Source organism: Theobroma cacao, chromosome 5, assembly GCF_000208745.1.
Source record: "Theobroma cacao cultivar B97-61/B2 chromosome 5, Criollo_cocoa_genome_V2, whole genome shotgun sequence".
NCBI lineage: Eukaryota > Viridiplantae > Streptophyta > Magnoliopsida > Malvales > Malvaceae > Theobroma > Theobroma cacao.
Window position 1 is genome coordinate 5,266,493 of NC_030854.1, and position 14,981 is coordinate 5,281,473.

At 31.5% G+C, this 14,981-nt stretch overlaps 2 protein-coding genes across 3 annotated transcripts; one reads left to right on the plus strand and one right to left on the minus strand.

Moving 5' to 3' along the window:
- Window positions 6,650-9,898, plus strand: LOC18598193 (IQ domain-containing protein IQM3). The gene is made up of 9 exons (XM_007027611.2): window positions 6,650-7,182; window positions 7,279-7,393; window positions 7,559-7,624; window positions 7,725-7,813; window positions 7,961-8,048; window positions 8,181-8,327; window positions 8,418-8,510; window positions 8,725-8,826; window positions 9,131-9,898. Exons 1-9 carry the CDS (start codon window positions 6,815-6,817, stop codon window positions 9,677-9,679), a joined length of 1,617 nt encoding a protein of 538 aa, XP_007027673.2. The 5' UTR covers window positions 6,650-6,814; the 3' UTR covers window positions 9,680-9,898.
- LOC18598194 (histidine-containing phosphotransfer protein 1) lies at window positions 11,171-13,487 on the minus strand. Of its 2 annotated transcripts, XM_007027612.2 has the most exons (6): window positions 13,359-13,487; window positions 13,113-13,243; window positions 12,943-13,011; window positions 12,397-12,468; window positions 11,673-11,745; window positions 11,171-11,478 (listed from the first exon to the last, which is right to left on the minus strand). In XM_007027612.2, the coding sequence occupies exons 1-6, from the start codon at window positions 13,425-13,427 to the stop codon at window positions 11,437-11,439; spliced, it is 456 nt and encodes a 151-aa protein (XP_007027674.1). In that variant the 5' UTR covers window positions 13,428-13,487; the 3' UTR covers window positions 11,171-11,436. The 2 variants fall into 2 exon arrangements, with proteins under 2 accessions (XP_007027674.1, XP_017976740.1); XM_018121251.1 differs by lacking the exon at window positions 11,171-11,478 and having other exon boundaries at window positions 11,557-11,745.

Consider the following 14,981-nt stretch of genomic DNA (forward strand, 5'->3'; position numbering starts at 1 on the left):
ACTATTATTATATAAATTTTAATTTTAAAATAAAATAAAATAATTGATCATAATAATATTTAAGTTAAATAAAATATTAATATTTAAATTAATATTATTAATATTTTAAATAAATTATCAATTATTAATATTTAAAAATAGAATAAATAATTATATATTATAATAAAAAATATTTTTATCTTTTTATTCTTTATTCCTTTCTTATTTCAAAATTATTTTATCAACCAAATATAATAATAAGTCATAATAACTATTCCTGTCTAATTTAATTTATTATACTAAATTACATAATAACTATTATATTCTATTCTCATATAATAGTTATTTTATTTCACTCTTATCTATTTCGCTAACCAAACATAACCTGTTAATTACATATATATAGAAGGTCATTTTTGTATGTTATTATATATTGACTATGCCAATGGATCAATCAACAAATTTCAATATATATGGTTGTAATTACATATCTTTTACGTACCCAAGTCTAAGAAAATACATTATTTTCAGTCAATATATATAGTTCAAAACGCAGACGTTTTCATAAGGATATTATGTATTGCAGCAACAGGGTTGGTTATATATAAGTAGCCAACGTAAATAAAAAGAGGAAAATTCATAATTTTTTGACAATCAGTACTTTTACAGTATATATATATATTTTCCCCTTTTGTTTTATACCAGAGCCCTTCTTTTTCTGGGGGTAGGGGGTGGGGAGTCAATTTTTCATGATCCATAAATAGAGGACTTAAAGGATTGATTACTACAAATAAAAAAACTTGGATCACCGTAAAACAATACAGCAATTATTTATTGATAAGAGGAAAAAGGCAAACAAGATTATCAAATAGGGTTGAATTGAACGTGATGCATGCACCTAATATATTACAGTCAATGGGGTCCCCTTGCTGCAGTGCTATCCCATTTATTAGTCTCTCCATAATTTCTAATGAGTGGTGCACATGCCACAACGATAGCTGATGAGCTGACAACATTGAACCCATAAACTTAATGGTTTTTAATTTTGAGCGTTGGTTATGTTTAGTAAGTACAATTATTGCAAGGGAATTGAACCTTTTGCATTTTGGTCAATGCCAATTAATGACACGTAGCATGTCATCATTATCAGTATTCTTCACATTTTTTTATTTTATTGAACTTATCAATCTATAGTAACTTATCTTATGAAAATTTAATTATACAATTACATATATATATATTACAAATAAACTTATGAAAATTTTTTTGATACATAAGATTTTGAGCCATATGATGGTAAATACTCTCTTTCCATCACACAAATCTCATTCCATCATTTCCAGAATTAGAATCTGATATCTTTAAAATGAAATTTTAAGTTCTATTAATTGATTTTTGGAGACGCACTTGTAGAACAAATCCGACTCAACAAAAGAAAAATCATATGTGAAAAATGAGTTGTAATTTTATGTATTACTGATTTACCACAGTCATTTTTATAATATATTTGACGTTCAATGCAATTGTCATCAATGCATCTGTTTTATTAACCCGTGCATAGTAGTCCTCCAATTTATTTAACTAACATCATTTTAGAGGAAAAAGATTGCACATGTTAACTATTAGTATTTAATATTTCCTAGTAATTAACAACTAAATAAAACTACAAATGCAATTCTTTTAACAAAATGACTCCATCAATGACGAAGACGCTAACGAAATTAGGTCTCCCACTGGTATTTCTTTACTACTAGTTGTTAAGATAATCACGAGAATTTTAGTTGGTTCAGCCCAAAGTCCACGGTCGATGGCACATATGTAATGAAATCCTCACTCAAGGTTAATTAATGGCCAAACCATATCACGTGGTATGACCAAGAAGGCAAAAAAAGGCCCAACGAGACAAAATTGGCAGGAGTCTGACCCATGGTGCGCTACTCCTTTGGACTTTGGAGATGACGAAGTCTTTTGTTAATTGTAATTAATTACTGTTTAATCAAAGTTTCTTAATCGTTTTGACGCCAAATCCAGTTTTACTGACACTAAAAAAAGGACGGTGGCCATATTCGCGCGTGGGGGAGACGCGAACCGGAGGCAGAAGGCCCCACGTAATTGTCCCTTTTGTCCCATCCTGACTCTTCACACCTACTGTCGGCGCGTCTATTTCAAGTGCTTCTGGGTGCTGACTTGGGAGGTCACATTAAGTCAAGTTGAAGCACGCCGACCACAGAAAGTATAATTTAGGATACACCACAATTTATATATTAAAGTACTTTTTTATAATGAATAAATGTTGTTTCCTTTTTCTTTTTTATCTTCAACTCTCTTAGATGTAGTATAGTTTTAATGATTATTATTTAATACATTAACGGTGAAGATTTTGATTTAAAAAAATTATAGAGTTTGTTTTTGTTCATTTATGATATATTTTAAAAAATAATTAATAATTTAATTATTAAATAAATACGTGATAATTTATAAACAAATTTGTGAAGTTAAAAATTTCATCATGATGTATTTTTATAATTTATAATATATATAAGGTATGGATGTTGAAAAAAATTTTATTGGTAAAAATATCATTTTTGTTCATTATATGTTTTGATTTTTAATAGTTTTTTTTATTATTTATACCAACAAAAGTTATTTGATTTGTAAATATATAAGAATTTTAATTGTATAGGATGACTTTCATTAAAAATATTTTATAATGTAAATATTAATAAGATTTATCTAATATATAAATAAAAATTTTAATATATATTTATACAAAAATTATTGAATACTATTAGAATTTAAAAACATGTTTTTAATGAAAATAATGTATTTACAATCTTTTATTCACAAATTGGATAAATTTTATTAATATTTATGCTAAAAAAATTTAGAATGACAATTTAGACATATAATAAACAAATATGTCCCTTTCCATCATTTAAAAAAATTTTCAACACCATAATTTTTATATATATTATAGATAGATAGATTATTGTCTTTCAATTATAATTATCTCTTATATGTTTATATAAAATTAAATTTGTACTTAAAAATATTTTTATTCTATATATAATTATTGTCCAAATATGACTAAATAAATAAATATTTAAGTGCAATGAACTTTGATAATAAATAAAAGTATTTAAAAATAATCTTAATTTTAATTTATTACAACTTACAACTTGAAGGATTTTTAATTAGTGTATCTTATACACTTGCGGGATAAAAGTAGTCGGCGAACATAGCCGTCCCTTTTTTTCTTTACATTTTTCTTTATAAATTAAAACAATATAGGTAAATAATATTTACATATAGTTTTATAATTATTTTTGAAGAATTATTATCCAATATACCTAATGTAAAAAATTACGTATATATAATTAGTATGTAGATGTAAACACATATACATACATATCAATCTCAAATTTTTCTAATTTTCTAATATTTATTTTTTCGTTCTTACGTATGGTTTCCTCTTAAACAAATTAATTATATCACACTAACAAATTTTGATGCCTTAATTAAAAAGTTGAAAACATTTTTCGAAAAGCTATTTAAAATGAATAATTATAATTGTAGTAATCGTTTAAAGTCAAAATTTTCATCAATATTGAACTAGAAAATCTTTTTATTCAGCAAATATACATTTATAAATGATGATACATGCTTTTAGATTCATACTAAAAATAATAAGGAAGAATTTCATATGTGTAATACATGTATACAAAAATGTTAGTCAAACAATTCTGTTTGTCATGATAGGATAAGTTGAATTTGAGTGCATTGTATGCGCGTGATAAAACAACAAACGCTAAATATAGTTTACTTGAATTGAACAAAATGTAGATGTGTAATCATCCTTTAGAAAACCCTGCCCAAACAAAAATACGTGCTTCACGATTGTTTAATTTAAGCAATTCGTGCAATTTAGATATTTTATTTAAACCCAAAAAAAAAAAAAAAACCACACATTACGTATGTAGTAATACGTAAAAGTCAAGCAAATTTATTTATTTTTAGCTAAATATTTTCATTTTTATTACGGTCGGTGTTTCGGCCTTTTATAGGAAAGGTTGGAGCCACAACGAGTATATAATTCAAGTCCAGATTTCCAAATATCGTGTGTCGTCAGCTGTATTATGACAAATTTAATGCATGTGGTAAACATAATATTCAACACTGGAAAACAATGGAATTCAATTTCTTTGACCTACTTTTTCATATGATAAACATTAAAATCATGTCACAAAATTATTTTATCATCGTGAAATGTGTAAGAATTAAATTAGTTATAGTCGTGATTTGCTTGGGAGTAAGCATTTGTTAATTTGATTGCTTGTATTACAAATTAATGAACAAAGATAAACAGAATCATACATTTCGTGAAGAAAATTTGTAAATTGATTCATGGTTATGATTAATTTCAATATAATAAAGTTAAATTTTTTTTTATTTATTTGTTGGTATGTGTGTCTGTGTGTGTGTATATATATATTAACAAGTTAACAAAAAAAAATTGCGCTTGTTAGTTGAGAACAAAACGTTACAGGAGACAGAGACTACAATCAAAGTTTTCATTTCTTAGTAAAAAATTTAAGGGATGTCATGTCAAAATGTGTTCAATGTGGGATTTATCCCATACTTATAAGTCACTGAACTATAATTTCACGGTGGGAAAAAATGGAGACATTAGAGAAAATAAATGCAGATCCTGTATGTAGGTCCTAGGCTCATTTGCAGTCCATACTTCTCGCTACCAAGTATTGACTTTATTGGCACCTGAGTGGTACATATTCTAGCAAATTAAACCATACAAAAGGTATTGAAGGGCAGTTTTTCGTGTGGGCTGCGGATGTGATTTTTATGGATTAATAGGAAAAAAAATAGAATATTAGTTAAGCTGCGTTACTTTCTATCTATATGTATGATCGAGAAGGCTTAAAATCGAAACATTGAATATTATGTGTTTAATTTAAGTGACCACTGACAAGGGTAAAATGATGTTGAGATAAAAGTTTTAAATTATTTTTTAAAAAAAACTGAATATTCATTAAAGTATATAAATAATGCATCAAATATAGGCATTTTTTTTTTAAAAAAATGCCATAACCAAAAATTTTATAACCTTAATAAATTTATAAAGTGACAAAGGGAAACACATAAGTAGAGTTTGGTATCATTTACAATAATTAATCATATCCTCAAGGTGATCTTATCATTGCAATGAAAATAATGTTTGGTTAACAATTATTAACCAAAGGAAATAATATATCCCTGTGTTTGGTGTTCCGTAAAACTCAAAACATGATATTCATTTAAAATACCAAAATATTCATAATAGTTAAAAATAACAATAATTTGAACATTGTATAGAGATAACAATTAGTAAAATATTAATATTTTATGTCTTGGAAAGAAGGAACAATTAAATGATTTAATCAACAAATAGGAAAATTATAATATTTATCAATAAGTAAATTATACTTCTAAAATATTAATTTCATAAAGTCTTTGAATGAATGAGCAAGTGAAATTAAATCTATTATAGTAATAATGAATTTGTTGAGAAAATTAAAATAGTATATAACATAAAAAATAAAAGAAAAACATGTAATATACTTTTTGAATTTTGTAAAATTAAGAATTTTATTTTGAATAATGCAAATAACTATATCACTTTTATCACCATGAAAAAGTTTTTCATCCATCACCTTTCAAATTAATCATCTAATCACTTTAAATAATCTTAAATCGCCCCATTACCAAAATTTTACCAAACATGATAATTTAAATACCAAAAAACTATAAATTTTAAAATAAATCACTGCTGCCAAACCTTATAATAGTAGAATTTAAAATATTTTCAAGTTTCAAGATTCCAATTATGCAATGAATTTGTTTTGCCCAGAAAAAAAATATTTCTATTACAAAACAAAAATTCATAAATGTACAAGGAGCTAAGTCAAAATACAAAAAAAAAAAAAAAAAACACAGAGATAAATTGAGAGAAGAAAAAACAATGATTCCCTTTATGCCTTCCTACTTCCTTTTTAGAAATGCAGTATGAACCAAAGAGATCTAGTTCATAGGGCATATCCCTTTAGTGATTTAGGTAGCCACCCATTGCAGCCATATTAGCTTATTTATGAACAAAACTTATCTGAATTTTATCATATTTAGCAAGATGGTTTCTAAAATCAGTTATGATAGAAAAAAAGAGAGTCAATTATGCAATGATTCCCTTCCGATGAAAAAAAGAAACATTCAAGAAGAAAGTGATAAACAATCTGGACATAATCAAAATCTCCCAGTTCTTTGTTTTTATGATCTCTTTTGGCATATTCTTCGCTCTTTTCTTCTTCATCTTTCCAGGAAATAACCGAAAGAGCCTTCAAGATTTGAGTCATTTCCCATTAGCTTTCTCCTTTCTCCCAAAACCAAAAATAAATGCAAAAACAAGTTTAACCACGTGATCCACACACAATCCCATGCCTCTAAATTCTCCTTTAAAATTTCGCTATCCTTTTCCTAGTTTCTTGTCTCTAGTTTCTCTCACTACAACAAACGACTTAAGAAAAAACTCACTCTCGACCTTAGCGCGTGAGGCACTCATTTCACTGGAACCGAGTGGAATACTAAAAATTGACTGGTGGGTTTCCCGGGGGAATTCCAAACCTCCAGCTCCTCTATTTATGTTCTTTGCTGCTCTGTCCTTCTCTCAAAACCAGCAACCAGAAGTTTTTTCTTTTCCTTTGTTTTTTTGTCTCCCTTAAAAATTCTAAGGCTTTGTTTGGTGTGAACTGTTTTGACTAAGTCTAGTAGAAAAAAAAAAAAAACAATGGAAGTAATTGAAACTAAAACAGCTGTTTCAAATTTCGATCTCCAGTCAAAGTCTCCGTTCTATAACATTTCCTCCCCCGGCCTTCAGAACAGCGGCTTTCGTGTTGGATCCGAACCGTTGGATTTTTTCTCTATGGATAGTCCGAAAGAAGCAAGCGAATCAGATACCCCGTCGGGGAATAATGGTGGTGGCTTGGAAATGCCGATGGAGTCGTTGATCGACGGTCGAGATTTTTCGGGTTCGAATCTCGCGTCTAGTGGCGCTTCTTCTCATTCGAACGCGGCAGTTAAGGTTCAGAAGGTGTACAGGAGTTATCGGACACGGCGTAGGTTAGCAGATTCCGCTGTTGTCGCAGAAGAACTCTGGTGAGTACATAAAATCTTTGTCTTTGTCTCTTTTTTTTTTTATATTTTTATATTTTGCATTTTATATCGTTGGGTTATAAATATTTTTTTTTTCAGGTGGCTGGTTTTAGATTATGCAAGGCTTAATCACAGCACAATTTCGTTTTTTAATTATTTGAAACCAGAAACTGCTGTTTCAAGGTGGAATCGTGTTGGCTTAAATGCTTCTAAGGTATTCTTTTTCCCTTTTGCTTCATCTTTTCTATTAAAAATATTTTTATATGAAAAGCTGCGTTTGACGGCGATTCTTGATTTTTCTTGTCTTTTGTTCCTTATTTTTCATTTTACAAATTATTGTTCTTTTTCGCATAAATAGTAATATTTGGAATTTTGTCAGGTCGGGAAGGGATTGTCCAAAGACGCCAAAGCACAAAAATTGGCTTTTCAACATTGGATTGAAGCTGTAATTTGATCTCCTTAGTCTTTCACTTTGATAAAAAAATAAGTTCATTTCAAATTTTAGATTTTTTTGATCGACTCTTTAACATTTTTTTGAACTGTAGATTGATCCACGTCATCGCTATGGGCATAACTTGCATATTTACTATGATGAGTGGTCTAAAGACGATGCTGGTCAACCATTTTTCTACTGGTAATGCCAATCACGTTGCTGTTATTGTTACGCTGTGAATTCAATTGCTATTAACTTGAAATTTCCCTAGAAAGAAAGGGTTGCTTACGCTAGTAGGTGTTTAAAGAAGTTGATTGCTCAAGAGCTTTTCATTCGTGCTACCTACAGGTTGGATATAGGGGATGGCAAAGAGATTGATCTCAAAGAATGCCCGAGATCAAAGCTTCGACAACAATGTATTAAGTACCTTGGACCTGTACGTGCTTTAATATGTTAGATTCAATCTAGATATAAATTTATAGTATCGTGTAAGAAATTGTCAATTATAGTTGTTGCAAAAATCCTGATGTGTTTTCTTTGGTGCGTGCATGCGTCTGTTGGGAAACAGCAAGAGAGGGAGAATTATGAGTTCATTGTTGTTGAAGGGAAGATTATCCACAAACAAACTAGAAATGTCCTTGATACATCCAAAGGATTGAAAGAGGGGAAATGGATATTTGTTATGAGCACCTCCAAGAAACTGTATGCTGGAGCGGTAAGCATCTGACTGTGAAAGACTGTTTCTGTGAAAGATTGTTTCTTCATAACATATCTAAAAACCTAAAATGTCTTTTGTACCTTGCAGAAGAAGAAAGGAATGTTTCATCATTCTAGCTTTTTGGCTGGAGGAGCGACATTAGCAGCTGGTAGGCTGGTGGCAGAGCATGGATTTCTGAAGGTATAGGTTCATGATGATTAAGGATTTTGTAGTGTACCAGGAATGTTGCCTACTGCCCTTATTGTTGGTTGCCTTTGAATGACTGGATACTTCCATCAAATTTACATAAGTAATTCATCATTGCAGCTAAGAGGCCAATGCCTTCTTCCTTCTATTGTTTGACAATCTTATTAAAGTTCTGATACATTAACTCCTGATTTTCTTGATTTTTCAGTCCATCTCTGCATACAGTGGACATTACCGGCCAACAGAAGATAGTCTTAAGAGTTTTCTCTCCTTTCTGAAGGAGAATGGAGTGAACCTTAGTGAAGTTGAGGTAACCTTTCAATTTATCCATGTTCTCTTTAGTAATTGTTAAACTGAACATTTGATGTTTCAATGTTGCATCAAGAGAAATCTTGATATCTACACAAATGTTATCATTCCCCAAAATGGCAGTTGTTGAGAACTCTGACAGAAATTGCAAGAGATTATATGTACTTATCTGCTTAGCTATTTCTTATACTTGCTGGTTGTTATCCTTGAACCTTTGGTTCCTTTTTCAGTCAAATGGATCATGCCATTTTATTCAGTCATTCCAATAACAGATATGATGACTGACATTTGTATCTTGTTTCCAGATATGCCGGGTAGCTGATGATTCTGACGCCTATGATGATGGCAAACCCAGCAGTGGTGGGACTACAGTTCTAGTTTCAACAATCTCAGTGCCTACTGAACGTGGAATTGACAATGAAGAGAAGAATTTGTTGTCTGAATCATCTGAAACAAATCAAACAGAGACCACAAATAATTACAAAAGGACTTTATCTGGTGGCCTTCAGAGCCCAAAAGCTGAGGTGCCTGAAAAAGCTATATTGCAAAGGATCAACTCCAAGAAGGCCGCGAAATCATACCAATTAGGACATCAACTGTCACTCAAATGGTCAACTGGGGCTGGGCCTAGGATTGGGTGTGTTGCCGACTACCCTGTAGAACTGAGACAACAAGCATTAGAGTTTGTCAACCTGTCCCCGAGAACTCCTCACACCCGTTCCCCAATCCTGTCTCCAAGAATGCCGCGTACCCCTACTACACCTTCAGCATACAGGCGTCCTGGTGGTCTTGCACCAACTACAGCTCAGCCAATATCGTATGACCATAATGCTGATGGCACTTCTGCCACCTGAGTGTAATATACGATGAGTTTTTTTTTTTTAATTTACCATGAGTTTATCTTTAGGTTTTCTGCTTCTAGTATAATGGATGCATTAGTGAAAGTAAAGATCTGATACGCTTTTATGTCAATTCAGCCTTTTTGGAATGGCTATATAGCATTATCGTAGTTGCCTTTAATGCGATTCATAAGTATCCATTAGCTGTTTATTCCATTACGCAAAATTTCAAATTATGCATTATGCTGAGAGGCTTTGATGGATGTTTTCATGTATTACCGGATGCATCAACTATTTTAAATTAATCAAGAAAATTACCTGCTAGTCCGGCTAGTTCCTGAACTGGCTAAAGCCAGTTACTGGAAATTGGTTTCTCACCAGTCACCAGTCTGGAGAAGGTTTCCCACTTTTCTTACGTGTTTTCCCCTCGTCATCTTCAAATATTCTGACTTGGTCCATGTCTTGACCAATCCAAGTTTCAAGATTATGAAAGGACATATACTGATCCTACAAAAGAAAAAGACATACTGTATGATTGTATCCAAGCCCAACACTGGAGAGAGCAGATCAGGGAGAGAAAAACATAAGCGTGGAAGCCTTGAAGCATCAAGCACAGCCATGTCTAGGAAGTTGTTACTTGTTAGCCTGGAAAATGGGCTGCCGACTGGGATTTTTTGGGGATGAGTGCTTTGCCGGTCTACGTTTTGTATGCTAAAGGTCTTGTAGAAGTTTACTTCAAAATCATTTCTTTCATGAGAATGCAGCAGGAGATGCATTATTTTTTTCTACTTTAGTTGCTTCAGTTAGCTGTCGCTGCAACTTTCTTTTATGAGAAATAACATGTAGTATTCATCTCTACTTAGGAATCAACAAATATCCGTCATGCCTTTTCTAATATCTCAGAGCTCAAAAGATTTCAATGGCATTCCTAGGAATGATTCTACCATGGACCGCCTTTATCAATTGATACTGCACAAAAAAGTTGCACAGCTCCAATCACATTTCTTGATTGGGGAGCTAGTATAGTTATGGTACAGGAGGTGACATTTGTAGCATCAACATCAGCAAAATATCCTGCCTGTTCCTCTGTTGCTTTGAAACAACCAGTTCCCACAATTAAAGCTCTTACAGTCATGTTGGCCATGGGATCACATTTTCAAGTCCGTCTCTAATCTAAAACTTTAGCTTTTAAAAATAATGCTTATGAATATTTTAACTTAAAAATTGTAGTTTGAATCCCTTCCTTTTTCATAAAAGAAAATTTTTGTGACGTTTTAAGAACAGATTGAAAGTGATGGTAAAGTGACGACTGTCACTTTTTAATTTTTAATTTTTATTTCGAATTAAATTATTGATTTGATTCATAACTTTTATTGCATATTATATTTATAAATGTTATGAGAAACATAGATCAAGTGAAAAAAACAATACATAATGCAACAAATTATCCTGTCAAACAAAACCCTATGGCCATTTGACAAAAGTCTATAATCCAACAAAAGGAACAAAAAAGAAGAAGCAAAAAGAGCATATTTTATTGTCTATGTTGGTGCAAACATGATTATTCATACTTGTAACGTAAAGTCTAAAAGCAATATAAAGCACTAACTGATTCCTTGGTCACTTATTATAAAAGAAGGTCAACTCAATATCCAAGAGCCATACATTTAGTTAATCAAAATGGAAAAACAATGTTGACCTATTCAAGATAAAATGGGAAGTGTTCCTCAAAAATTTAGGTTGACCGAGCACTGCATTGTAGCGCTATCTACTCATTGCCGGTTGGTCTCAAGGGCAATGATACTCCTCTCTAGCTGCAACACCGGAAATGGGGAATTATTGGAACAAGCAAATGCACCACAGTAAGAAACCATTTTTAAAGTGTCAAAAAACCAATAATTCAAAGCAGGGGATTCGACCGTTGCATCATTTACAGAGTTTTAACCATGATATCAGAGAGTTTCAAGCCAATCATTCTAATAACAAACACTATAAGATCATGCGTTACCTGAATCAGGGTTTGAAATTTACTGCGCAAAAGGCAGTATTCGCGGGTGATTGAATTTAAAGCTCGCACGCACCTGCACAGTCGCGGACAACAAATTTATCAAATTGGGGCTAATAATAACAAATTGAACCCACGGCTTCTCAGATCTTTAAGGATATGATCTGAATGATATACCCTGATAAAAGGGTCAACAGAGAACGGATAAAAACGCTTAAAGACCATAGCAGCTACTGCCAAAATCTAGAGAATAGAGCATCAAACAATCTGAAATGCCAGTTAAGGAGAGACTGTGTTTCTAACATTGTAATCGCACAACCGAGAAAACAACCATCCGTTTGGCTTGTAATATACGGAGGAGCATGGATAGTATATATAATATATATTCACATATAAATAGGTGACTTTTTAACTTAACAAGAGGATCACTTTAGATGCTTTTGCCTCCTTGTGATGGAAAACCATACAGAAAAGTAGTAACAGTCAAAAGTATTGCACAAGTGGAACTATATGCCTTGAAGCCGTAAGTCTGATAAGCGGGGTTAAATGACAGACATCTACCTCCAGAATTCCTTCTTTTGGTATTATAGATGATTTTCTCTGGCTGATTGGGGTGAAGGTTTGAGGAAGTTGTTTGTTATTCATGGGGCCAACAATAGCATAAAAACACGCAATACTTGTATAATATTGAAGAACGAATCGGAAAAGAGGAAGCTTGTTCTCTCACCCTTCCTTGCTCCGGTCATCAGAAGCTTGACGAAGGTTAACACAAGCAAGTTTCAAGCGATGTGCACCAATGCTGGGAGACCAAACACAGAAGAGAAAAGTTCAAAAGGCAAAGTCCCAAGGATCATTCCAAATGACTAAGAACTACCATAAACTATGAGATTAGCAGAAAACAGAACGCCAGAAAAAAATGTTGCTATTTTCATTTGAAACACAGAGATTACTCCACAATATAGCTTAATAGCAGAAAATCTCATAATTTAAACCATAGAAAAAATTTTCAAACGCTTACAATTGTTTCCTGATGAGGATAATGAGCATCAAGGGAAATTGAATTAATATATAGACATCAGGATTTGATCATGGGATATACTATTAAACTGTCAGACTGGTGTTTTCTAAGTTTGAAAGGAAAGGATTTCTTATCTGACACCATTGAAATGGACAACATAAACAAGTTTCCTTCATCGTAATGTATGCAAATTACAGATAGGGTACTTAAAAGAACAAAGACATTCCTAAGAAGCAAATGATACAGCTATATTACCTTGAGCTACTTCCTTTAAGTTGATGAACATAAGTATCCAACTTGCTAAAATCAACACTTTGATAACCCCTGCAAATATAACATTGTTTAGGATACAAAATTGACTCAGAAAGTATACTTAAGAAGGCTAATGGTAACAGCATACGGTAGCATCTGAGGTTTGAGATTACAGATATTTGTTCAATTCTGTTATGATCCTTTCTGCATCAGTGCAAAACAAAGTAATCACTTCGTCGACAAAGTTTGGATTACTTGAATCCTGCAAAGCTTGAATTTGACTGAACTGGCTGTCCAGCACTCCCTGGAAAACAACACAATTACATAAACTTAATACTTGAAATCCTAAACCTTACATAAAGTCTACAATTTTACATGAAGATGCTTTATGACAAGAAAAATGAAGGGGAACATGATACCTCATCAAACATAGATTGAACAAAATTCTTGAGCTGTGTTTTGAGTGCGGCTAAAGCCATTTGAATCATAAATTTCAGAAGATTTAAACTTTAAACCCTACTTGTAATTTCTAAAGAGAAGGAAGTTACTTGATTTATATAAAGAGAAAAAAAAGAAGAAAAGCCTCCTTCCGGGGCTAGAAACAAGGGGTGGATTTGTCTGTTTTGTTTACTTTTTCTGTCACCTCTTTATAGAAGTCAAAGTCAAACAGTTTAGTTCCTCCAAAAAGATTTCGTGTGCAGTTGCCCACCGTCCCCCTCTCTCGTGTGAATCATGATTGTTCTTTTGTACACTTTTGGCACACCACTCACCTTCGTGCCATGAAAAAGGTCAACTGCTTTGGTTTAGAGTAGCATGTATGGCAACCTTTTTTTTTTTCATTTTTAATTTTCTTACCAAACCAAACCCAATTTCAACGTTTTTTTTTGTTTAATTTTCATTTTGGAAATAATTCTCTGTGTTAAATATGTACTTAATATTTTTTCTTCAATATTGATGATGCATGGTGCATGTGATTTACTAAGAAAAATATTACTATAAAGCAATGATTAATACAGAATTTGTCATTGTAACACTAGTTGTTACTTGCGTTATCATGTTATAAAATATAGATTATCTCTTGACTTAATTACACAAAAATTTGTATCTCTTGACTTAACATATATGCACCTTATGATTGAAGCTTATAAAATGTTTCTTTTATATAGTAGATTTAACTTACAAAATGTTTCTTTTACTAAAATTTCGATGTTCTCAATTACTTCAAATGTATTAAATTAAAATAAAAAAAAGATAGAAAAAAAGAAGAAGAATAGGAAACAACTTTGTCTTGCTTTACTTTTCTAATAATTGTTGCACAAATCCATCATCACGATCTGTTGATAATCTCGCAAATGCAACCCCACCATTAATATTGTCATTGTCACTTTTCTTGATCCTAATCTCATCAATTTGTCACAATCCTCTAAGGATTAATTAAGCGTTTACTTTTTTTTGGAAATAATTAAGCATTTACTTTAATTAAACAAAAGAATTTAAGTGGATGGTCAATAACATATTGTATTTCCCTGTGTTTGTAGTCAAGTACAGGGACTCTGTTTTTGCTTTTGTTTTTTCTGATAGAGGGAGTTTTGTTTTGCGTCTGTTTTTGCCTGCAAACAGGTTCCTCTTGATAAGTTTAAAAGTTATTGAAAAATATACCACTCAAACGAGGTATATGAATCTATAGCTTTTGTGACTGCTTCCTCAATGTAAAGTAAAAGGGGATGCTCTTTCTCCTTGTTTGGAAACGAATGATCCCTTGCTTCTCAACAAAAAAAAATAACATATTGTATTTTTTAATGACTTGCCTAGAAAGAAACGCTTGGAAATATACTACTTTCTTGGAAAAATTTCAACATTAAATACAATTATTACCTTTGAATTTAGAATAAAAAAATCTATGCATTCAATAAAAAAAGTAAATTATAGAATAATTTAATTAAAAAGCTTTATTATCGCGTTATAGGTCTAAATAATCAAGTTATCATATATGACTTTAAGATTTTTAAAATTATGAGTGCCTCTCTATCTTTCAGCAAGAC